The sequence below is a fragment of the Molossus molossus genome, unplaced genomic scaffold (genome assembly GCF_014108415.1).
Source record: "Molossus molossus isolate mMolMol1 unplaced genomic scaffold, mMolMol1.p scaffold_m16_p_27, whole genome shotgun sequence".
Classification (NCBI taxonomy): domain Eukaryota; kingdom Metazoa; phylum Chordata; class Mammalia; order Chiroptera; family Molossidae; genus Molossus; species Molossus molossus.
In genome coordinates this window covers 2,480,419-2,507,054 of record NW_023425363.1, presented here as the reverse complement: position 1 = coordinate 2,507,054, position 26,636 = coordinate 2,480,419, and the positions used below count along the sequence as shown (strand labels likewise).

Genomic DNA, 26,636 nt, shown 5'->3' with positions numbered 1-26,636 from the left:
TAGGAGAGGCATACAAGTATGTGTGATAAGTGGCATGATATATTTCCAAGTATCACTTTTGGAAAACATTTAAGAAGTCTTTATGCAAAGGGATTTGAAACTGTGCCTTTTCTAAGGGAAAGGTTTCCAAAGAGAATTTTTGAAATTTTAGATGGAATTGAACTTTATGCCTACTTTTGTGAAAAAAATATTCTTTAGTGTAATGGCTGTTCTGACTTGCACTTAATTATTAGGCCAGTTTTAATTTTATGTTGTTAATTTTAGTCCCTTTCAGATATGCAGCATATTCAGGAAGAAAACTTATCCTCCCCACCATTGGGTCCTCCCAACTATCTACAAGTGTCCAAAGATTCTGCCAGTACTAGTAGCAAGAACTCTTCTTGTGACACGGATGACTTTGTTTTGGTTCCACACAACATCTCGTCAGACCACTCATGTGAGAATCTTTTCTATTTGTACACATTCTGCTTCTTAATTTATTAGACTAGTGCTTTTTTTTTTAACCTTTATATCATGTTCTCATTTTATTTAGTTGTTTGAATCCCCAATATTACTTACCTACCTTTCTAAAATCTGCTTAATCATCTTCCATAAAACAATACTTTGGATTCTGAAGGTACATGAAAACTTTATAGGAAATTATCTCAAATTTTGTTTGTATCTAAAGAAATAGAGAAGCCAACATAATAAGATAAATTAAATTAAATGTAAAGAAAGGAATTAAAGGAAAACCTCTTTTGGAAAAAACTTAAGAGTCAAAGGAGTCTTAAAACAACCTGGGTGCCCTTCAGAAAATAATGACGTAAATTCAGGAACAAACTTCATAGATATCTAGGAAGAATTTATTTTATTTTTATTTTCCTTATATATTTTTTCTATTTCTTTTAGTTGTTTTAGGAAGAATTTTTATAAAAGAAAGATGAATCCGCCCGGCCAGTGTGGCTCAGGTTGAGCATCAACCCATGCACCAAGAGGTTGCCAGTTCGATTCCTGGTCAGGGCACATACCAGGTTGTGGGCCTGATCCCCAGTGAGGGGTATGCAAGAGGCAGCCAGTCGATGTTCTCTATCATTGATGTTTCTCTCTCTCCTCCCTTCCTCTCTCTCTCCAGTCAATAAAGAAAAAAAAATTTTTTTAATTAAAAAAAAAAAAGATGAATACAACTTGACTGTATACAGGGTGGGGCAAAAGTAGGTTTGTATTTGTGAGTACGCGAAACAGTTTATTTTGGTATTATTATGAATTATTGTGTTTTCCATATGAACAACTGTAAACCTACTTTTGCCCTACCCTGTAATGATAAAATCATATTTACATAAATATAAATTCTCATAAATATAACAGTTCTTAACATGTATGCCCCTAACAACGGAGTCAAACCATTAAGGCAAAAACTGAGCCCTGGCCGGTTTGGCTCAGCGGTTAGTGCATCGGCCTGTGGTCCATAGAGACCCGGGTTCGGTTTCTGCTAAGGGCACGTACCTCAGTTGCAGTTTGTCCCCAGCCCTGGTTAGTCATGGCAACCACTCGATGTATCTCTCTCACATCGATGTTTCTCTCTTTCTCTCTCCCTCCCACTCTATCTGAACAAAAAAATGGAAAAATGTCCTTAGGTGAGGATAAAAAAAGGCAACAACTGATAGAAGTACAAAGACACATAGATGAATCCACTGTTATAGTTGGAGACTTTAACAACCCTCCCTCGGAAATGGACAGATCCAGCAGACAGAAAATCAGTAAGGACATAGTTGAACTCAGTAACACCATCAATCACCTAGATATACAGATGTGGGCAAAAGTAGATTTACAGTTGTAATACAAAATTAATATGATAATACAAAAATAAATTCTGTGTTTTGTATACTCACAACTGTAAACTGCTTTTGTTTTTTTTTTTTTTTTTTTTTTTTTTTTTTTAATCCTCATCCGAGGATATTTTTCCATTTTTTTGTACAGATAGAGTGGGAGGGAGAGAGAGGAAGGGAGAGAGAGAGAGAAACATCGACGTGAAGGGACACATCGAGTGGCTGCCACCCGCACGACCAACCAGGGCCGGGGACAAACTGCAACCGAAGTACGTGCCCTTAGCGGGAACCGAACCCGGGTCTCTCCGGACCGCAGGCCGACGCTCTAACCGCTGAGCCAAACCGGCCAGGGCTGTAAACTGCTTTTGCTCGTCCCTGTATGTAATGCTGTTCTTTATCTCTGATAACTTTTCTTACTTTGTAGTCTGCTCTAAAATTAATACAGCTACTCCTGCTTTCTTTTGATTAGTGTTAGCATGATTTATTTCTTCAATCTACTTACTTTTTAAAAAAAATAATAGTTTATTGATTTTTTAGAGAGAGAGGGAAACATTGATGTGAGAGCACAACATCAATTGGTTGCCTCCTGCACCCCCCCTACCTGGAGCCCACAACCTGGGCATGTGCCCTGACTGAGGATCGAACTGGCAACTCTTCACTGTACAGGGTGACATTCAATCAACTGAGCCACACTGGTCAGGGCCATCAATTTACTTTTAATCTATATGTGTCTTTATGTTTTAACATGAGTTTCTTATAGACAACCTATAGTTGGGTCCCATGTTTTGATCTTCTCTGAAGTTTCTCTTAATTGGTATGTTTAGACCATTGATGTTGAAAGTAATTAGTCCTGGCTGGTTTCGCTCAGTGGTTAGAGCATCAGACCGCAGACCGAGTCTTGGGTTCAGTTATGGTCAAGGGCACGTACCTGGGTTGCGGTTCGTCCCCAGCCCTGGTTGGGTCATGCAGGAGGCAACCAGTTGATGTGGCTCTGTCACATCGATGTTTCTGTCTTTCTCTCTCTCTCCCTCCCTCCCACTCTGTCTGATAATTAGTAGAAAAATATCCTTGGGTAAGGAATAAAAAAAAAGTAATTATTGATAAATTAACATATACCATATTTGTTACTTTTTCTATTTGTTGTCCTTGTTCTTTGTTTCAGTTATTGTCTTCCACTCTTCTTTTTGCATTTTGTTTTTCCAGTTGAGTATTTATTGTGATTTCATTTTCTTTCTGTTCTTAGCATACCAATGATACTTTTATTTTTCAAATCCCCACCTGAGGTTAATTTTCCATTTATTTTCAGATAGAGTGGGAGAGAGAGAGAGAGAGAGAGAGAGAGAGAGAGAGAAATATCCATGTGAGAGAGACAAATTGACAGGTTGCCTCCCGCACGAGCTGGACCAGGGCCGAGGACCGAAATGCAACCGAGGTGTGTGCCCTTGACCAGAATTGAACCCACAACTCTTTGGTCCATGGGCTGACGCTCTAACCCCTGAGCCAGACCAGCCAGGGTGCATCCCAATGATAGTTTTTTAAACTTTTTTTAGTGGTTGCCCTAGAGTTTGTAATATTCCTTTATAAATAATCCAAGTCCACTTTCAAATAACACTATATCACTTTATGGGTAATGTGAAGTCACCTTATAATAACAAAACAATCATCATTTTTTTCTCCTGTACCTTGTATTATTGCCCTTTGTATAAGCATTTGTAATGTACAAATAAAATACATACAAGCATACATAACTGAATACATTGTTGCTATTATTATTTTGAGCAAATTATTACCTGTTAGATCATTTAAGAATAAGAAAAATGGCCCTGGCTGGTTTGGCTCAGCGGTTAGTGTGTCAGCCTATGGACCGAAGGGTCGCAGGTTCTGGTCAAGGGCACGTGCCTGGGTTACAGGTTTGATCCCCTGCCCCAGTTTGGGTTGTGTGGGAGGTGACCCATCGATGTCTCACTCTCCCTCCCCCCTCACCCCCCTCCTCCCTCCCTCCTCTCCCTCCCTCTCTCTAAAAATTAGTGGAAAAATATCCTTGGGTAAGGATTAATAAAAAAGTAAGAAACAAAGTTTTTATTTTACCTTCATTTATTCCTTCTTTGGTGCTCTTCTTTTCTTTATGTAGACCCAATTTTCTGACATACTATTTTCCTTGTCTCTAAAGAATTTTTAACATTTTTTGCAAGACAGATCCAGTGGCAAAAAATTTCCTCAGTTTTTATTTGAGAAAGTTTTTTTCTTCACTTTTGAAGGATAATTTTGCAGGGTACAGAATTTTAAGTTGGTGGTTTATTTCTTTCAACACTTTTAATATTTCACCTCAGTCTCTTCTTTTTTCTTAATTAATTTTTGTTACAGATGTTTCTCCTTTTTCCCTGCAGACACCCTCCTCCCTATTGCCTCCCCCCAACATTGTTGTCTATGTCCATTGGTTACACATACATGCATATAAGTTTTTTGGTTTATCAATCCCTCCCCCCATCCCCCTCCTCTGAGGTTTATCAGACTGAACCATACTTCTTTCTCTGTCTCTGGGTCTTTTTTGTCCATCTGCTTTTTTTTGTTCATTGTATTCCACAAATAAGTGAGATCATGTGGTATTAGTTTTTCTCTGATTGGCTTATTTTGCTTAGCCTAATACTCCTCAGATCCCTCCATGTCATCTCAAATGATAAGAGATCTTTCTTTTTTATAGCTTTATAGTGTTCCATTGTGTGTATGTACCACAGCTTTTTTATCCAGTCATCTGTTGATAGACACTTGGACTGTTCCCAGTCTTAGCTATTGTAAATAGTATTGCTATGAACATAGGGATACATATATTCTTTCTGATTGGTGTTTCAGGCTTCTTAGGGTATATTCCTAGAATATAATGGGATCACTGGGTCAAATGGCAGTTCAATTTTTAATTTTTTGAGGAAACACCATATTGTTTCCCATAGTGGCTGTACCAGTCTGCATTCCCACCAGCAGTGTACTAGAGTCCCCTTTCTCCACACCCTCGCCAACACTTGTTATTTGATGATTTGTTGATGGTGGCCATTCTGGCAGGTGTGAGGTGATACCTCATAGTCGTTTTAATTTGCATCTCTCTGATGATTAGTGATGTTGAGCATTTTTTCATGTCTCTTGGCCATTTGTATGTCCTGTTTAGAGAGGTGTCTATTTAGGTCCTCTGCTCATTTTTTAATTGGGTTCTTTGTCTTCCTTTTGTGGAGTTATATGAATACTCTATATATTTTGGAAATTAACCCCTTATCTGATGTATCATTGGCCTTTCCATTTTGATACTTGTTTCTTTTGCTTTGCAGAATCTTTTTAGTTTGATGTCATCACATGTATTAATTTTGTCCTTTGTTTTTCTTGCCTTAGGTGTTGTATCAGTGAAAATTCTCCTGCATGTATGTCTGAAATTTTGTTGCCTACATTTTCTTCTAGGATTTTTATGGATTCACAGTCACATTTAAGTCTTTTATCCATTTTGAGTTTATTCTTGTGTATGGCGTAAGTTGGTGGTCTAGTTTTTTTTTTTTTGCATGTAGCTCTCCAGTTTTCCCAGCACCACTTTATTAAAGAGGCTGTCTTTACTCCATTGTATGCTCTTGCCACTTTTGTCAAATATTAATTGGGCATATTGTCTTGGGTCAAAATCCGGGTTCTCTATTCTGTTTCACTGGTCTATATGCCTGTTCTTGTGCCAGTACCAGGCTGTTTTGATTATAGTAGCTTTGTAGTATAACCTGATATCTGGTGTTGTGATCCTTCCTACTTTGTTCTTTTTCAAGATTGCTGTGGCTGTTTGGGGTCTTTTTTGTTTCCATATAAACTTTTGAAGTATTTGTTCTAATTCTTTGAAATATGTCGTTGATATTTTAATGGGGATTGCATTGAATCTATAGATTGCTTTGGGTAGTATGGGCATTTTAATGATGTTAATTCTTCTAATCTATGAATAAGGTATATGCTTCCACTTTTTTATGTCTTTCTCTATTTCTTTTTTCAATGTCCTGTAATTTTCTGCAAATAGGTCCTTTACTTCTTTGGTTAAGTTTATTCCTGAGTATCTTAATTTTTTTGCCGCAGTGGTAAATGGGATTTGTTTCTTTCTTCTCTTTCTGTGAGTTCATTATTGGTATATAAGAATGCCATCAGTTTCTTAACCTTAAACTCCACTCTTTTCTTGCTTGAATGGTTTCTGAAGGAAGGAAGATGAAGTTTTTATCTTTCTTCCTCTATAGGTATAGTGTTCTTTTCCTCTGGCATCTTTCAGGATTTTTTCTTTTTCTTTTTCTTTTTTTTTTTTTTTATCCTCACCCGAGGACATTTTTCTATTTTTTGTTCAGATAGAGTGGGAGGGAGAGAGAGGAAGAGAGAGAGAGAAACATCGATGTGAAAGGGACACATCGAGTGGCTGCCACCCACACGACCAACCAGGGCCGGGGACAAACTGCAACCGAGGCACGTGCCCTTAGCGGGAACCGAACCCGGGTCTCTCCGGACCGCAGGCCGATGCTCTAACCACTGAGCAAAACCGGCCAGGGCTCAGGATTTTTTCTTTATTTTTGTTTTTTTGTTATTTGAAAATGATATGCCTAGGGGGAATAGTAGTGTGCTGCATTATGATGTTTAGGTCCGTGGCAGTTCACATATACAAAAGGTGGGCCCATAAGATTATAGTCAATCTGAAAAATTAATGTCTTAGCCTTGTAACATCTCAGAGCAACATATTAAGCAAATACCATTGTGTTATAATTGCTTATAGAATTTAGTACAGTAACATGCTGTACAGATTTGTAGCTTAGGAGCTGTAGGGAAACGGAATTTGTCAACTCAAAACATGTCTCTTTGGCATAAGGATTATTTTAGGCTGGTTAATTTTAATAAATAGCAGACATGGGAAAAGCTCTGAAAACCAGTACATAGAAGTTACTTTTTATTTATTTTTTTTTTTTTATTTTTTTTTTTTTATCCTCACCCGAGGACATTTTTCCATTTTTTGTTCAGGTAGAGTAGGAGGGGGAGAGAGGAACAGAGAGAGAAACATCGACGTGAAGGGACACATCGAGTGGCTGCCACCCGCACGACTGACCAGAGCCGGGGACAAACTGCAACCGAGGTACATGCCCTTAGCGGGAACCGAACCCGGGTCTCTCGGGACCGCAGGCCGACGCTCTAACCGCTGAGCCAAACCGGCCAGGGCAGAAGTTACTTTTTAGAAAAGATATTTAGCCCTGGCCAGTTTGGCTCAGCAATTAGAACATTGGCCTGCGGTCCAGAGAGACCCGGGTTTGGTTCCTGCTAAGGGCACGTACCTCGGTTGCAGGTTGCCCCTGGCCCTGGTTGGGGTCATGTGGCTGGCAACCAGTTGATGTGTCTCTCTCAGACACATTGATGTTTCTCTCTCTCTTTCTCCCTCTCTCCCTCCCGCTCTGTCTGAAGATAAATGCAAAAATGTGCTCAGGAGAGGATTAAAAAAAAAAAAAAAAAAGAAATTCTTGTCAATGAAAGACTAGGATTTAAATTTGCACAACAAACTTATTCTTGTTGACTGTGCTTTTCCTGGTAACCTCTCCATAACTGACTCTCCCCAAGCCCCAAATTTTCTTTCGTCCTTAGCTGAAGATGGTATGTAAGGTGGTGGCTCCAGCCATTTTGGTGAGTTACTCAGTTTTCCTGGGTTTCTCCCATATATACAAGAGGAATATATATCCTTTTTTGTTTTTTTAAATCCTCACCTGAGGACATTTTTGCATTTATCTTCAGGAAAGGAGAGAGAGAGAGAGAAACATCGATGTGAGAGAGACACATCGAGTGATTGACACCCACATGACCCCTATTGGGGCAGGGACAAACTGCAACCAAGGTACGTGCCCTTAGCGGGAACTGAACCCAGGACTCTGTGGTGTACAGGTTGACGCTCTGACTGCTGAGCCAAACCAGCCAGGGCCAAGAGGAATATATTTCACTAAACTTTTGTTGATTTTTCTCCTGTTAACCTGTCTTTTATTATAGGCTGTCTCAGCCAAGAACCTAGAGGGCTAGAGGGAATGTTATTATTGGTCTTCTACTGAGCAGTGGGATATACTATATAGCCTAGATGTGTAGTGGGTTACATCTCTAGGTTTTGTAAGTGCATTCTGTGATGCTCTCACTATGATGAAATCACCTAACAATGCATTCTCAGAATAGTTAAGTGATGTGTGACTAGTCACTTTAGGCATTTATCTTGCTTGGTCTTCTCTGAGCTTTCAGGATCTGTGGCTTGGTGTTTGGCATTAATTATAGTTTTCTCTTTTAAATTTAATTTATTTTTTTAAACTTATCTTTATTGTTGAATGTATTATAGATGTCCCCTTTTTCCCCCTCAATTGAATCCCCATCCCCAATCTCGCCCCTCTCTTGCTTCCCCATACTATTGTTTATGCCCATTGCTTATGCATATAAGTTCTTTGATTTATCTTTTCCTGCCCTCCCTCCTCTCTTCCCTTTGAGGTTCATCAGTCTAACAGCCAATTTGTACTTCTTAATTCCTTCATCTTTTTCACCCATCCCTCCAGCCCCCACCCATCTGGCAAGCAACAAAAAGTTCTCTGTATCTATGCGTCTGTTTCTGTTCTGCTTGCTCATTTTGTTTGCAGATTTAATTGTTGATAGGTATGTATTTATTCCCATTGTTCATATATTTTTTTTTATCTTCAAGAAGAACCCTCAACATTTCATATGATAACTGGTTTGGTGATGATGAACTCCTTTATGTTTTTCTTGTCTGGAAAACTCTTTAAGTGTCCATCGATTCTAAATGGTAACTTTGCAGGTTAGAGTAATCTTGGTTATAGTTTCTTGCTTTTCATCACTTTGAATATCTGTTGCCACTCCCTTCTGGCCTGCAAAGTTTCTTTTGAGAAATTAGCCCACAGTGTTATTGGAGCTCTGTTGTAGGTAACTAACTGCTTTTTTCTTAGTACTTTTAAGATTTTTCTCTTTGTCTTTAACCTTTGGCATTTTGAAGATGATGTATCTTGGTGTGGGCCTCTTTTGGGTTCATCTTGTTAGGGACTCTGTGCTTCCTAGACAGAGATTATGTCTGTTTCCTTCACCAAGTTAGGGAAGTTTTCTGTCATTATGTTTTCAATTTCTTGCTCTCTCTCTTCTCCTTCTGGCACCCCCATGATGTGAATGTTGGTACCCTTGAAGTTCCTTCCACTATCCTCATTTTTTTAAAAATTCGTTTTCTTTTTGCAGTTCTGATTGGGTGTGTTTTGCTTCCTTATATTCCAGTTCGATGGTTTGCTTCTTGGCTTCACCTACTTTACTATTGATTCCCTGTGAATTATTCTTTATTTCAGTTAGTGCATCCTTCATTTTTGACTGGTCCTTTTTGTGTTATTGATATTCTTGCTAAGTTCCTTGGAGTTCTCCCTAAGTTCCTTGAAGTTCTCACTAAGTTCCTTGAGCATCCTTATAACCAGTGTTTTGAACTCTGCATTTGATTGATTGCTTATCTCCATTTGTTTAGTTCTGCTCTTTCACTTGGGATATGTTTCTTTGTCTCCTCATTTTGGCTGCTTTCCTGTGTTTGTTTCTATGTATTAGGTAGAGTTGCTGTGTCTCCTAGGCTTTGTAGGGTGGCCTATTGTTGTAGGTGCCTGTAGGGTCCAGTGGCACAGCCTCCCTGATCACCCCAGCTGGGCCCTTGAGGTGCACCCTTTGTGTGGACTGTACACCCTTCTGTTGTAATTGAGTCTTGATTGCTGTTGACACGTCAATGGGAGGGATTTACTCAGGCTGATCAGCTGCAAGGACTAGCTGTGCCCACTGACCACTGGCCTCTGACTCCCATGGAGGACCAGCTGTGTAGAGGCCAACTATACAGAGCAAGACTTACTTCAGCAGGGCTCTGGTACCCACTGAGTCCACTCATTGAGTGTGTCACTTGTGGAGGTGGTTGGGTGGTGGTGCTTCGATGTGGTCTGAAGCTGTCCACCAGGTGTGCTGACTCTGGGGCAAGGTCAGCCACTGCCTGTGCTCTACCCTGGGCCACCAGGCATAAGCTACAAAGTGAACTGCAGACAGCTCTTCTTGTGCTGGGCTTGGAGGTGCCCAGGCAAAGTCAAGTTGTGAACCAAGGCTGGCTGCTTCTAGTGCCAGGCCTGGGACCAGTTAATAAGAGGTATGGGGCTGGCTGAGACCAGATGCTGCTTGTTTGAGAGATTTTCGGAAAATCTAAAGCAGGAGCCAAGACAGGCCAATCCTGTGGTAAAGCCATTAGTAACAGCTTGGGTAAACCTGAAGGTTGGGTGGAGCAGGGCCTCAGGGAATCACCAGGGTGGGGCAAACAGTGTGAACCAGGTTGCTGGAGTCCCAGATATGGTTTCTGTCTGCTGCCCTAGGGAAGGGCTCACTAAAGCAACAACAGCCTCCCACAGCGAGTCTGTCCAGGAGATAGCTGCCCCTCCAGCTCTCGCCCCAATGCCAAACAATTCATTTCTTTCCCATGTGTCTCTGGTGCCTTTCAAGCTGCCTCCCCAATGCTGGAGCCCAGAAGGAACGAGTCGGAGTAAGTCTGTGTGCGGGCCCTTTAAGAGGAAGTGCCTGGGGCTCCAGCAGCCTCAGCCTCCCTCAGCCTCAGTTCCCACTGATTTTTACAGCCAGAAGTGAGGGGACTTCTCTTCCTGGCACTGGAACTTTGAGCTGGAGACCTGGTGTGAGATGGGGACCCCTCACTCCTCAGGTAGGACCTTCCCACCTGAGTTATCCTTCTGATTTTTATCTGCCACACGTGGGTGTGGGACCAGGCCGTCTGCGCCTCTGCCATTCTACCAGTCTCCATGTGGCCTCTTTAATTCCGTAGTTGTAGAACTTACATTCACCTCGATTTCAGGTGGTTCTGAAGGATGGTTGTTCTGTAGTTTAGTTGTAATTTTGATGTGGTTGTGGAAGGAGGGGAGGACCTCGTTTACCAACGCCACCGTCTTGACCAGAAGTCTCTATTGTTTAAAATATTTGCTTCTGTTACTTTCTTCACCCTTTGGTAATCTCATTAAGCATATGTTACACCTTTTGTAGTTGTCCCAGAGACTTTGGATATTCTCCTCTTGTTTTTTAGGTCTTTATTTTCTGCTTTACGAGGATTCTGTTGATGCTCTAGTTTAGAGTGTCTTTCATTAGCTGTGTCCAGTCTCCTAATAAGTTTATCAAAGGCATTCTTCATTTCTGTTAGTTTTGTTTTGGGTTTTTTTTTGTTTTTCTTTTTATTGATTTTAGAGAGAGAAAGGGAGGAGAGAGAGAGAGGAAACATTGATGAGTGAGAACATCTATTGTCCGCCTCCTACATGGCCCCCAGTGGGGATTTGGCCCACAACCTGGGCATGTGCCCTGACCGGGAATAGAACCGGTGATCTCTTGGTGCATGGGTCAGCATTCAACCACTGAGCCACACCAGCCAGGATAGAATTTTGTTTTTCTCTCTTGCCTTTCTAGTTCTTTCTTAGGATTTTCCATCTCTCTGCTTGTATTGCTCATTTGTTCTTGCATGCTGTCTACTTTTTCGATTAGAACCTTTAGCATATTTTTTTTTTTAAATCCTCACCCGAGGACATTTTTCCATTATTTTGTTCAGATAGAGTGGGAGGGAGAGAGAGAGAGAGAGAGAGAGAGAGAAACATCGACGTGAAAGGGACACATCGAGTGGCTGCCACCCACACGACCAACGAGGTACATGCCCTTAGCGGGAACCGAACCCGGGTCTCTCTGGACCGCAGGCCGACTCTCTAACCGCTGAGCCAAACCGGCCAGGGCAGCCTTTAGTATATTGATCATAGTTATTGTAAACTCCTGGTCTGATAATTTTTACATCCCTGTCATGTCTTATTCTTATGTTTTCTCTATTTCTTCAAACTACTTTTTGCGTTTTGTTTGCCTTGTAATTTTTTCTTGATAGCTATGCATGATGTACTAGGTGAAAGGAACTGCTGTAAATAGGCCTTTTGCAATGAGGTGGGAGGGTGAGGCAGCCTATATGATTAAGTCTGTCTTTTAGTGAGCCTGTGCCTCTGGTCTTCCAGCTTCAGAGTCAGAGTGTTTTCCGGTTTCCTTCTCTTTCCTTAGGTGGGACAGGATGGCTAGAGTGGCTGGAGTTGGGTATTTTCTCCCCTCAGGGCAGGTAGGCTCTGGTTTAACCTGAACAGATTAATAGTTTCCCCTGAGGGCAGACCTTGTTAGGATCAGGATGCTCTGATTTACTTAAAAATGCTTCTTTTACCCTCTCCCTGCTGGAAGCAAAAAGAGGTTTTTCTCTGATATTTACTGTGGGAGTCTGAGCTCTCCTGGAAGTAAATCTGACAATATTTTGAGCCGTGCTCTGACTGGGTTCTCTTGGAGTTCGTAACACTTAAGAGTTGTCTGCACCAAGTCTCCAGCAATTTGTCAATTATGGTTCAGGCTTTTCCATCCTGGCTTTGATTTCCATGGAGGTTTCTGCTGGTGTGTCTCTTCTCCGGTAAGCCAGAGCTGCCTGTATTTGTCTGTCTTTCCAGTCGTGGGAGCATCAGTTTGCCTGTGTGCTCCTCTGTTTTTGGATCCAAGAAGAGTTGTTGATTTTTCAGTCTGTTCAGCTTTTTACTTGTTAGGATGGAATGGTGACTTTTAAACTTCTTAAATGGGAAAATAGATATGGGAAGAACCATGTAAGATATTTAAAACATCTGTACAATTTATAAGTGATAACAGATACCTGAGTACCCTTCTCTGATTTTCTTTTTGGTCTGATTTTTCATCTTTGTATCTTATTGCTGTACGGTTTTAGGAAAATTTCCTTAATGTTTTCTTCTAACACTTCTATAGAGTTTTTTATTTATACTCTCATATTTTGAATTTTCAGAAGCTCTTTTTTTCCCCCTTTGAGTAGTATTGTTCCTACTTCAGGGTGAAGTTTTATCATTGAGGTCATTAATTATATATATATTTTTACTTTTCCTTAAAAAATATTTTGGTTCTTTTTTTCTACCTAGTTTGCTTTGGAGTGGTTTTCATATTATATTCTTTCTTTGCATATTTGGTGATTGCTGTATGCTCATAATTAAGAATGGAAAATTAAAATGTTTGAAAGTTCTGTTAAATAGGGGGTCCAATGAACGGGGAGCCTCTACACTGGGTGATATGGCCCAGTCACTGCCTTGGACTGCGTCCTTTTTAGGGGGGCTTCTCAGATCCCCTGTAGAAGACTCAGCCAGTCTTTTGCCTACATAGTATATACCTGACACCATGTGGAGGAGTCAAATAGGGCAAGAAGGCTGGAGGTCTTAATAGGCAGTGTGCAAAATTGCACTTCCTAACCCCCTAACCCCCAACCATTTCTCGCTATGTACTGCTACCTTCATCTCTGCCTGGTGTTCTGCAGTTCAGAGACCCTGTGTTTCATTCTGTCCCAAGCATACACATCCAGTCTTTTCCTCAGTGGAGGATCCGATACTACTAATTACAAGCCTTTTGGGGATCATAGAAGTTGGCCCTTCAGGGGCTTTCCTTCTGCTGCTAAGGGTGTATCTTAGTGGGTGTACGAGGTCAGGTACCAGTCACATCGACTTTTTAGTTTCCAAATTTTTGTGGCTGTTGACTTTTCTGTTCTTTTGTTCTTGTGAGTTTAGGCTCTTTTTTTTTTCTCAATCCTCACCCGAAGACATTTTTCCATTTTTTGTTCAGATAGAGTGGGAGGGAGAGAGAGAGAGAGAAACATTGACGTGAAAGGGACACATCGAGTGGCTGCCACCCGCATGACCAACCAGGGCTGGGGACAAACTGCAACCCAGGTACATGCCCTTAGCGGAACCGAACCCGGGTCTCTCCGGACCGCAGGCCGACGCTCTAACCGCTGAGCCAAACTGGCCAGGGCTGGAATGAAAACTTTTTAACTAAAAGGAGTATATAGCAGGTAGTCATGTCTAAGGCTAGAATCTTCCCTACCAAAGTCAGTCTTGACCTTAACTTAGCCCTCTGTTTTCTTTTGCTTCTGTGATAACATTCCTTTGGAATGTCAAGGTAACTACCCTTTTATCAGACCCCTCAGGGCACAACCAATAGCTGAGACCATAAATCCTCTCATTGTTGTTGTCCTATTAATTGTTGACTGTTAACTGTCCTGTACCCACCTATGTAAAAAATGTATGTGTTGTCAGGCCGGTGTGGCTCAGTGGGTGTGGCTCAGTGGTTGAGCGTTGACCCATGCACCCAGGGGCCACCGATTTGATGCCGGGTCAGGGCATATGCCCAGGTTGTGGGCCCGATCCCCAGTGGGGGCATGCAGAAGGTGACCGGTCGATGTTCTCTCTCATTGATGTTTCTATTTCGCTCTCCCTCTCTCTTCCTCTCTCAAATCAATAAAAAAAATTTTTTTTAAGATGTCTGTGTTTATCATTTTACTTTTCACCCAATCCCAGAGGTTCCCCCCCACTTCTTTGCTTTTTTCCACCTCCCAGTGGATTTCATATAACCCACTTGTGTCTTCTCTTTTGATTGTAATGTATGAAATAAGGTGCAAAGCTGCCATTTTCTGGAGTATTATCTCAATCTGATGAGATTTTGCTTCCCAGCAGTTGTCGACAGTTTGGCTCAAATAAACTCACAAAAATTCTCTATAGGTTTGAATGTTCCTTATGTTCACATACATTTTACTTTTGATTTCTAGGGATTGTTCTTTTTTAAAATTTAATTTTGTTTCATAATTATGTATGGTTTCAAACTCAAAGTTACAAAATGAAGGACAGTGAGTGAAATCTGGCTTTTATCCCTGCCCCATCCACCCTGTTTCCTCCATGACCCTGCAGGCAACTGTTGTCTTTAAAATAGAACTGTTCCTTGCCCCCTGTTCTTCATCCCCTATTCTAATTTATTTTCCTTATACATCTTACCATTTCCTGCATTATTACCTTCTTTTGCTACTAGAATATAACCTTCATAAGAGCAGGGACCTGAGCTGTGCCAAGATAAATGCATTTCTCAGTTCCCATTTAGGGCCACTCAGGGGTATTTGTGATTGTCCCCCCGCCCCCTTTGAGCATAAGTTAGTAGAATAGTTTATTTTTTTTGAATTTATATTATTTGGTTAACACTTTGATTTCATATCAACACATATTAATTATACTTTTATAGCTATTTAAAAATCACACAGGGCAGTGTCATGCAGTGGATATATCAGTGACAGTGAGGGGCCGCTACCTTCTGAGCTGGGCTCTGTTCCTGTGAATAGATGGCTGAGGAGCAGATGAAGATAGCCTGTGGCAAGTGCTACCATGTCTGAGAGGCCCTGGCATCTAGGACTCTTGTTCAGCAGCCCATGCAAGACCCAAGAGAATATTTGTTATGCAGGAGGAGGGAGAGGCTCCAACATTAACGTGAACTACAGTCAGTTGTGCTAGAATGTGATGTCTGTTCTTAATCACCACAACCTGCAGGGTTGTTCAGTAAAGACAACAGAGTTTATGGGCAGATTAGGACTGGGGGTACAATATTCAGAACTTTGTCATTGACATATTAAAAGGAGCACAATAACAAAATAAATAAAATTTTAAGAAGGAGCACAATAAGACACTAGCACGGTTTTTGCACATGTTAAATGGTGAAAGAAATACATAAATACTGCAATAAATGTGACACTTGACCTTGAGAAGACTTGATGTTTGCTTGTGTAAGTGGGCATTTAAAGGGTTACAGCCTATAGATGAAGCTGCGTACAGTGCTCTGTCCACCTGCTGTTATTCCTAGAGGAAACTGCATGTAAGCAGCAAATGGTCGTGCTCAAATTGTTTCCTAATGTCAACATAAGAAACATCCAAACCTGTAGAGAATTTTTATGAGTTTATTTGAGCCAAACTGACAATTGCCAGGAAGCGAAATCTTAATGGACTGAGAAAATGCTCCAGAGAATGGCAGTTTTGCTCCTTATTTTACACATTAGAGTCAAAGGAGAAGACATAAGGGGGTTATATGAAATCAATTGGTGATAGGTTAGGGAGGCAGGAAAAAGCAAAGCAGGTAAATCTCTGTGATTGGATAAAAAGTAAAACTGAGCTGGTGTGGCTCAGTGGATTGAGTGCTCCCTCCCATGGACTTAGAGGTCCTGTTTGATTTTCCGTCAGGGCACATGCCTGGGTTGTGGGCTTGATCCCCGGTAGGGGGTATGCGGGGAGGCAGCCTATGGATGTTTCTTTCTCACATTGATATTTCTATCTCTCCCTTCCTTTCTCTCTACAAAATCAATAAAAACATTTTTTTTTTTTAAAGTAAAACTGATAGATACTTCTTTTACATTGGTGGGTATAGGGTAATTAACAACTAACATTTACAGCACATAGAGATGGTATGTGGGAGAACAAGATAGCAATGAGGGGTCCCCTGCTCTGGTGGGAGATTGTCCCCTGAGGGGTCTGGAAAAGGGGGATTATTCTGACATTCCAAAGGCACATTATCACAGATGCAAAAAGTCAGTACATGGGCTCAATTAAGGTAAAGGTTGACCTTTGTCAGGGAAGATACTGGCCTAGGACATGACTACCTGCCATGACACACTTTTAGTTGAGAATTGTATGTACAGACCATCCTATGTGGTTACTTTAGGTCTCTGAGTTTGTCAGGCCGCTGTGCAGGCTTCCCCTGAGCTTGTCAGGGTTAGTATGTGGCCCCTTTTTTGTCCACACTAATAATCATGTAGGAACAGTTTATGCTGAAGAAGATGGTATGGCAGCACTGATGGTATTTTTCTATTTCTCCTTTAGATGATATGCCAATGGGAACTGCAGGCAGACGACCTTCAAATGATTTCCTGGTGTTTGGAGGGTATGTTTACATATCACTAACTAAAAGATTTCTTATATTTTGGGTTTTTTGTGAGTAAAGTTATAGAACTTTGTGTGTTCTTGATTATAAAATTTATTTTGTTTCTCAGTTTATCATTTAAAACTATATAATTGTGGTATAAAATACATACATAAAATGTGCCATCTTAGCCATTTTTAAGTTTACAGTTGAGTAAAGTATATTCATTATTGTGCAACAGATCTTCAGAACTTTTTCATCTTGCAAAACAGAAACTTAGTACTTGTTGTGTAACAACACTCCCCATTTCCCCCTTCTCCAGGCACTGGCACTTTATAGAACCTCATATAAGTAGAGTTCTCTCTCTCTCATCTAATCTATCTGTCTATGTATGACTGGCTTAGCACAAGGTTCATCCATGTTTTGTAGCATGTCTCAGAATTTCCTTTTGAAGGCTGAATAATATTCCACTATGTGCATAAACCACATTTTGTTTATCCATTCATCTGTCAGTAAACACTTGAAGTGCTTCTGCCTCTTGGCTATTGTGAATGCTGCTATGACTCTGAATGTGCAAATATCTGTTAATTAAAAGACCCTGCACCCAGCAAGTGTGGCTCAGTGGTTGAGCATCAACTCATGCACCAAGAGGTCGCCGATTCGATTGCCGTTCAGGGCACATGCCCAGGTTGTGGGCCCGATCCCCAGTAGAGGGCGTGTAGGAGGTGGCCAGTTGATATTGTCTCTCATTGATGTTTCTGTTTCTCTCTACCTGTCCCTCCTCTCTTTCTCTCAAATCAATAATGAGAAGAAAAAAAAAGACCCTGCTTTTAATTCTTTTGGATAGATACTTAAAAGTAGGGTTGGTGGATCATATAATAATTCTATTTTCAGTTTTTTAGGAGATACCATACAGTTTTCCATAGTGGATGCCCCATTTTACATTCCTACCAACAGTATACAAAGGTTCCAAGTTTTCAACATCCTTGCAAACATTTGTTATTTTCTGTTTTTTTCCTTCCTTTTTGATGATAGCCATCTTTTTAAATTTTTTTTAAATAGCCATCTCCTTAATGTGTATGAGGTGATATCTTGTGATTTGCATTTCTCTAATGATTAGTAGTTTTGAGCATCTTTTCATATATCTGTTGGCCATTTTTATATCATCTTTGGTAAAATTTTGTCTATTCAAATCCTTTGCCCATTTTTTAATCAGGTGATTTTTTTTGTCGTTGAGTTGTATATGTTTTTTATATATTTTAGATATTAGCCCTTTATAAGATATGCAACTTATGAATATTTTATCCCATTCCATAGGTTGTCTTTTCACTCTGTTGATGTGTCCTTTGAGCACAGAAGTTTTAACATTTGATGTAGTCTCATTTGTCTATTTTTGTTTGTTACTTGTGTTTTTGGTATCCATCTCTAAGAATCATTGTCTAATCCAGTGATTAGGCATGAAAATTTTGTCCTATGTTTTATTCTAAGGGTTAATGCTTCTGAGTCTTATGTTTAGATTTTTAATCCATTTTTTTTTGTTTGTTTTATCCTCACCCGAGGACATTTTTCCATTTTTTGTTCAGATAGAGTGGGAGGGAGAGAGAAGAAGAGAGAGAGAGAGAAACATTGACGTGAAAGGGACACATCGAGTGGCTGCTACCCACACAACCAACCAGGGCCAGGGACAAACTGCAACTGAGGTACGTGCCCCTAGTGGGAACCGAACCCGGGTCTCTCTGTATCGCAGGCTGATGCTCTAACCACTGAGCCAAACCAGCCAGGGCTCAAATAATAACATTTAAAAATGCAGACCCTGCCCTGGCCAGTTTTGCTAAGTGGTTGGAGCATCAGCCTGTGGACCAGAGAGTCCCAGGTTCAGTTCCCACTAGGCCTTAGCAGCTAGGGGCATGTACCAAAAAAAATAAAAAAATAAAAAAATGCAGACCTTGCCCTGGCTGTTTCGGCTCAGCAGTTAGAGTGTCGGCCTGTGAACCAAAGGGTTGTGGGTTAGATTCCGGTCAAGTGCATGTACCTTGGTTGCAGTTCAATCCCTGGCTCTGGTGGAAGACAACCAACCAATCGATGTATCTCTCTCACATTGATGTTCCTCCCTTTCCCTCCTTCCCTTCCTCCCTCTCTGTCTGAAAATCAATGGAAAAGTGACCGTGGGTGGGTGAGAATTAAAAAAAAAAAATGTGGACCTCAGGTCAGTTCTGTGCTTTGAGAATTGCGCCATCTATTTTCTTTTTAACTTATCTTTATTGTTGAATGTATTATAGATGTTCACCTCTTTTTACCCCCCTCATTGACTCCCTCCTCCTCAACCCCACCCCCCCTCCTGCCTTCCCCACACTATTGTCTGTGTCCATTGGTTTGCATATATGCATAGAAGTTCTTTGGTTTATCTTTTCCCACCCACCCTCCCCCCTTCCCTCTGAGGTTTGTCAGTCAAACAAACAATTTGTAATTCTTAATTTCTTCATCTTTTTCACCCATCCCCATAGGCCCCTCCCATCTGGCAAGCAACAAAAAGTTCTCTGTATCTATGAGTCTGTTTCTGTTCTGCTTGTTCATTTTGTTTGTAGATTCAATTGTTGATAGATATGTATTCATTGTCATTTTACTGTTCATATTTTTGTTGTTCTCCTTCAAGAAGACCCTTCAGCATTTCATATGATACTTGTTTGGTGGTGATGAACTCCTTTAGCTTTTTCTTGTCTGGGAAACTCTTTATTTGTCCATTGATTCTAAATGATAGCTTTGTAGGATAGAGTAATCTTGGTTGTAGGTCATTGCTTTACATCACTTTGAATATATGTTGCCACTCCCTTCTGGCCTGCATAGTTTCTTTGGAAAAATCAGCTGACAATCTTATGGTAGCTCCCTTGTGGATAATTAACTGCTTTTCTCTTGTTGCTTATAAGATTCTCTCTTTGTTTTGAACCTTTTACATTTTGATGATGATGTGTCTTGGTGTGGGCCTCTTGGGTTCATCTTGTTTGGGGCTCTCTGTGCTTCCTGGACTTGTATGTCTGTTTCCTTCAACAAGTTAGGGAAGTTTTCTGTCATTATGTTTTCAAATAGGTTTTCAATTTCTTGCTGTCTCTCTTTTCCTCTGGCACCCTCATGATGCAAATGTCAGTACGCTTGACGTTGTCCCAGAGGCTCCTTCCACTATCCTCATTTTTTTTTTTTTTAATTTTTGCAGTTTTGATTGGGTGTTTTTTGCTTCCTTATATTCTTGTTCTATGGTTTGCTTCTTGGCTTCACCTACTCTACTATTGATTCCCTGTAAATTATTCTTTATTTCAGTTAGTGCATCCTTCATTTCTGACTGATCCTTTTTTATGTTGTTGATGTTCTCACTAAGTTCCTTGAGCATCCTTATAGCCAATGTTTTGAATTCTGCATCTGATTGATTGATCTCCATTTAGTTTAGTTTTTTTATTTGGGACATTTTTTTTGTTTCTTCATTTTGGCTGCTTTCCTGTGCTTGTTTCTATGTATTAGGTAGAGTTGCTATGTCTCCTAGGCTTCGTAGGATGACCTATTGTTGTAGATGTCCTGTAGGATGCAGTGGCATAGCTTCCTTGGTCACCCCAGCTGGACCCTTGAGGTGCACCCCTTGTGTGGACTGTACACCCTTTTGTTGTAATTGAGTCCTGATTGCTGTTGCCATGTCAATGGGAGGGATTTACTCAGGTTGATCAGCTGCAAGGACTGGCTCTGACCACTGACCACTGACCTCTGACTGCCTTGGAGGATCAGCTGTGCAGGGACCCTACCACACAGAGCAAGACTTACATCAGCAGGGCCCTGGTACCCACTGAGTCCATTCATTGAGTGTGTCACTTGTGGAGGTGGTGGGTGGTGGTACTTCAATGTGGTCTGAAACTGTCCACTGGGTGTGCTGACCCTGGGGCAAGGTCAGCCACTGCCTGTGTTCTACCCAGGGCCACCAGGCATAGCTATAAAGTGATCTGCTGATGGCTGCTTCTTGTGCTGGGCTTGGAGGTGCCCAGGCAAAGTCAAGTTGTGAACCAAGGCTGGCTGCTTATAGTGCCAGGCCTGGGGCCACTTAACAAGAAGTATGGGGCTGGCTGAGGCCAGGTGCTGCTTATTTGAGAGATTTTTGGAAAATCTGAAGCAGGAGCCAAGACCGGCCAATTTTATGGTAAAGCCATTGGAAACAGCTTGGGTGGGCCCAAAAGTTGGGTGGAGCAGAGCCTTAGCGAATTGCCAGAGGGGGGAAAATAGTGTGAGCCAGGTTGCTGGAGTCCCAGATGTGGCAATTTTCTGCCACCCCTGGGACAGGCTCACCAAAGGAACAATGGTCTCTGACCTCAAATCTGTCCAGGAGATTAGCTGCCCCTCCAGCTCTCACCCTGATGCCTAACAACTCAGTTCTTCCCTGTATGTCTCTGTTGCCTTTCAAGCTGCCTCCCCACAATGGGGCCTGGAGGGTGCAGGGTCTTAGGAAGTCCATGCGTGGGCCTTTAAGAGGAGTTGCCTGGGGCTCCAGCTGCCTCAGCCTCCCCCAGCCTCAGTTCCCAGTGGTTTTTACAGCCAGAAGTGTGGGACTGGGGTGTCCGCACCTTCACCCTTCAACCAGTCTCCGTGTGGCTTCTTCTTTAATGTCCTAGTTGCAGGACTTCCATTCAGCTGGATGTCAGGTAGTTCTGAAGGATGTTTGTGCTGTAGTTCAGTTGTAATTTTGATGTGGTTGTGGGAGGATGTGATACCGCGTTTACCTACCCCGCCATCTTGACCAGAAATCATGCACTGCATGTATTTTCAATCTTCATAAAAGTAACAGTTCCTTGGGAATGCTTACTGCATTCATGACTTTTGTAAACATTCCGGTCATCTTTGCTCTTGTGCTTCCTGTTCATTTACCCAGCATATTTTCCTAGAAATATTTTTTCTCACACATAGTAATGAATAGCAGAATGTGAGTAGATGAAACTGAATTTTGCCAACCTATTTTGCTTATTGTAGAGAAGTGGTTTTACAGTTCTTGTTATAATTCTTAGTCCTCAATATGCATATGAATGCCAGGAGAGTTCTTTAAATGACAAATGAGGTGTTTTGTTTTTTTTTGCTTTGTATATTTTTGTAAGATGATCATTTATTTGCATGCAAAAGTTATCATTTGGCTTCTAGAATTTTTCTCTAAATATTACCAATGGGTCAAATGAAAGAAAAATTGTCTTACTTGGATTTCTTTCTTTTTCAATAAATTGTGGTTGCAGACAGTATCAGCCTAGTGTGCCACCTCACGGTGAAACAGCACCCATTCCAGTTCCCACTCAGATAAGGAACTATCAGCGCATAGAGCAGAATCTCACGTCTACTGCCAGCTCTGGCACAGCCCTACATGGGTCTCCAAGGTAAGCCAGTGCTTTTTTCCTTTCTAACGTCTTTCAAAAAAAATAATAATTGGGGGTTCCAGTCAAGATGGTGGTGTAGATAAATGTGGTACTTGGGACCTTATCAAATTACCACTAAACCACAGAACAACCATCATTCAGAACCGCCTAAAATCTATCTGAACAGAACTTCTATAACAGGATAGAAAGAAGAAACCACATTGAGACTGGCAGGAGGGGCAGAGACACGGAATGTCTGATCCCACACTATGTGTAGCAGACAAACATCAGGAGGGATATCTTGAATGTGGCGGTCCTCTTGAGGAGCGAGGTGTCCCAGCCCCCACACCAGGTCCCATAGCCCAGGGTTCTGATGCCAAGAAGAGAAGTCCCCATAACTTCTGGCTGTAAAAACCAGTGGAGTTTTTGGATGAATGGGACAGAGGGTGGTTGGAGTCTCAGGTGTTCTTGTTAAAGGGCCCACATACAGACTTACTCATACTTATTTGCTCTAAGCTCTAGCACTTGGGCAGAAGCTGGAAAGGTACCAGGGGCATAGGGGAGGAACTGAGTTGACTGACATCAGGGTGAGAGATGGAGGGGCAGCTTTCTCCCAGACAGAAGTACTGGCAAAGGCCACTGTTTGTTTTCTGAGCACACCCCCTGCAGGCAGGTGGGCGCTATATCTGAGTCTCCATCAACCTGGCTCTCACTGTTTGCCCTGCCTTGGTGATTCCCTGTGACCTCACCCTACCTAACTGGTGGGCACACCCAAGCCATTTCCTGTGGCTTTTCCATAGAAATGGCCTCTCTTGCCTCATGCTGCAGACTTTCCTAAAATCTCTCAAATAAGCAGCATCTGGCCTTTGAGTACCCCGTACTTCTTGCTGTGTGGCCCTAGGCCTGGCATTTGTTGCAGCTTAGCCTCTCGTGGGTGCCTCCAAGCTCTGCATATGTAGCAGCCATCTGCAGATCACTCTGTAACTCATGCTGTGCAGCCCCAGGCGGGCCACAGGCAATGGCTGACCTTGTACCTTCCAGGAAACCCCAGAGCCAGTGCACCCAGTGGACAGCTTCAGACCATGGTGGATTACAACCCTAACACCTCCACGAGTGACACACTCAAGGGTGAACTAGGCAAGCACCAAAGCAAAGATTACTCTGCCCAGCAAAGCTGACATTTACAACCAAAGGACAGAAAATGAGCTTCCCAGACAAGAAAAAGCTAAAGGAGTTCATCACCACCAAGCCAGTATTACAGTGAAATGTTAAAGTCTTTTTGAATAAGAAGGGGGAGAGTGAGGAGGACGTGGGGGAGGAGGAGGGAAAGGAATGAATAATAAACAGCCATAAAAAAATCCCCAATGAAACCTTACCATTTGCAACAGCATGGATGGACCTAGAGAATATTAGGCTAAGTGAAATAAGTCATTCAGAGAAAGACAGATACCATATGATTTCACTTATATATGGACTCTAAAGAACAATATAAAGGAACAAACAAAACAGAAGTAGGCTCATAGATACATGATTGGCTGAGGAGAGTTGTGGGGCTGGGTAAAAAAGGTAAAGGGATTGAGAAGTACAGAGTCGTAGTTACAAAATAGTGCTGGGGATATAAAGTACAGTGTGGGAAATACAGCCAATAATAGTGTAATAACTATGTGTGGTGTCACTTGGGTACTGCAAATGTCAGGGGGAACACTGTAAAGTATATGATTGTTTAACCACTATGCTGTACACCTGAGACTAATGCAAAATAATACTGAATGTAAACTGTAATTGAAAAACTTTTTTTTTTTCATCCTCACCCGAGAACATTTCTCCATTTTGGTTCAGATAGAGAGGGATAGGGAGAGAGAGAGAGAGAGAGAGAGAGAGAGAGAGAGAGAGAGAAACATCGATGTGAAAGGGAAATATCGAGTGGATGCCTCTCGCATGACCCCAACCAGGGCTGGGGACAAACCGCAACTGAGGCATGTGCCCTTGACCAGAATTGACTCATTGGTCCGCGGGCTGACGCTCCAACCGTTGAGCAAAACCAGCCAGGGCTGAAAAACATTTTTAATTAAAAATTTTAATTAAAAAAATTTTTTTTGTTGAAAGATCTGTTATTTTTCATAGCCAACTTTGTCCCTTATGTTATGTGTACAGGTTGGGGCGAAAATAGGTTTACAGTTGTTTATATGGGCAATAATTAATAAATAATAATATAAGAATAAGCTCTGTTTCATTTGTAAACCTACTTATCCCCCCCCCCCCCCCGTATAATGGACGTGTACAAAATGGTCCAAAAAATTGAATAGATAATTTTTTGTAATGGATCTATTTAGATAATATTTAAGTGTGGCTGGATAACATGCTATGTATATATTTTTTTCGTAAATATAATTATTTTTAAGAATTGAGGAAAATGTTAAAAAATGGAATCCCACCCATAGAAGTAGATTATTTATATATTATTTATTTATTTTACATCCTGAAACCTCACTAAGGTAATAAAGGAATGACAATGGTGTAAGTCCACAATGAAAAGTAAAATAAGAGTCAGTATTCAGTGGGTGAGGGATTACAGTAAACTTATGGGAAACAGAATGGAAGACGGATACCTGCTGTAGCAGGGCAGGTGTAGGTGTCCATGCATCAGAGATTCTGCTAGTGGGAGCAGCTGTGCCCTTAGTGCCCTTTGGACTTAAATCTCAACTCAGAGTGGAGAGGTGAACGCGAGGCCTGTGGCTAAATCAGCAAGAATGCAAAGAAAATCATTAAAAAAAATCAATACCCTTAGAGAAAGATTAGAGAATGCATCCATAAATAGGAATGAAATGCTATTGAAAAAAATAAAAATAAAGACCTCTTGCACATTATAAAATATAGTAACTAAAATAAAGGTTGGAAGAAAAGGTATCTAAAATAGATGAATCAAATAAAAATGGAAAATATAAATGAAAAAAATATTCTTTGAGGATTAATTAATGTAGGCATTCTAGAAAGAACAAGAAAAATCATGAGGAGGAAAATTTCTAGGAAACAATAAAATATATTTTTTTTCTAGAATTGGAGGATACAAGATTTTAGATTAAAAGGGCCACCAAATAGCCCGGCCAGTGGGGCTCAGTGGTTGAACATGGACCTATGCACCAAGAGGTTACCGGTTCAGTTTCAAGTCAGGGCTCATGCCCAGGTTGTGGACCAGATGCCCAGTGGGGGGCATGCAGGAGGTGGCCAGTCGATGTTCTCTCTCATCAATGTTTCTGTCTCTCTTTTCCTCTCCCTTCCTCTCTCTCTCTCTCAAATCAATAAAGAAAAAAATTTTTAACAGGGTCACCAAATAAATAGCTCAATGAATGGAAATAATCCTCACCATCTGGTAGGATTAAATTGAGAAAAGTTCTACGAAGGGCATTTGGCAGTACCTATGAAAATCATTAATATGTATATCATTTAACCCAGCACTTCAACTTCAGAAAACTTATTCTACAGATACTTAGTCCTTGCCTGTGTATGCAATTGCGTATGTATGGAGTTGTTATAATAGCAAAGGATGAGAAATAAGACAAATGCCCACCAGGAAGGGACTGATTTATTATAGTTTATCTCTGACAATGGAATGAACACCTTCCAAAAAAAGAGTCATGTAGCTCTCTCTAAACTGAGGTAGAAAAAAATTTTAAAGTTTATTATAAAATGAAAAAACAGTGATTAACAGTGTAGCATTGGTTCTCCAATTGTGGTCTCTGGTTCCCTTTTTATAGGGACCATGAGGCCAGAACAGTTTTTATAATAATAATAGGATATTGTTTCCTTTTTCACTGCTTTGGTACATGCACTGTGAGTGCAAAGCAATGATAGAAAAACTGCTGGTGCCTTAAAATGCATCAAGGAAGTGGCACCCAACTGTACTGTTAGTCTCTGTGCAATTTCTCATTACACACTTGAAGTAACAAGGAATGTCTTTAATGAAGCAGTAAAAATTACATTTCTTTGAAAATCTTAACCTTGAATGGAATGTAGGCATGAAGCACTTTTGCTGCACATTGGAGTAGTTGTCTTAAGGAAAAGCACTTACATGAAAGTTTTAGTTACAAGCTGAACTAGCCACTTTTTTCATGGAATACCATTTTTGCTTGAAAGAAAAGACTGTAATTATGAGTATTTGGCAGCCATTTTGTCAAAAGTGAACTAAGTCTGTCATTTCATAGAAAACCAGTGACATAAAATTTGAGCTTCTGAGCAAAAGTTAGGATTTTTGAAAACTTGTATTCACCATTGTGAACTTGACAGCTTCTGATACATCTTGACAGCCATTTCTGTTAGGATTGATGGTAGTGTTTTGATAAGAATGTGACTTTTTGATGTTGTATAATGTATTAACATTTGGAATATCTGTATAAGTCAGTCAGCTAGTATTTTCCAAGTGACTAAATATTTAAAAAAAATCACGCAGAGATGAAAGATCCATTCCAAGGATAAAAACTCTGCAAACGAATGGAATTAAATGTAATAGAGTACATAATTTCACTGACATGGTTTTGGATTCCACATTGTGACTAGTCTTTTAGAAATGATGACTTGCTGAGTTTTTGGACAGTATCAAAGAAAGTTTTCTGAAAAGGCTACCAAGATATTTCTCCCCTTTCCAGTTACA

The 26,636-nt window shown here is 40.9% G+C and overlaps 1 protein-coding gene across 2 annotated transcripts in view; it reads left to right on the top strand.

The window, feature by feature from the left end:
* Positions 1 to 26,636, top strand: part of ULK2 (unc-51 like autophagy activating kinase 2) — a 110,768-nt gene that overhangs the window by 41,306 nt on the left and 42,826 nt on the right. For both annotated transcript variants that reach the window (XM_036278321.1, XM_036278320.1), the window contains 3 exons: positions 265 to 436; positions 16,580 to 16,640; positions 21,872 to 22,009. In XM_036278321.1, the coding sequence (XP_036134214.1) occupies positions 265 to 436; positions 16,580 to 16,640; positions 21,872 to 22,009 (371 nt within the window). The remainder of the gene's footprint in view (positions 1 to 264; positions 437 to 16,579; positions 16,641 to 21,871; positions 22,010 to 26,636) is intronic.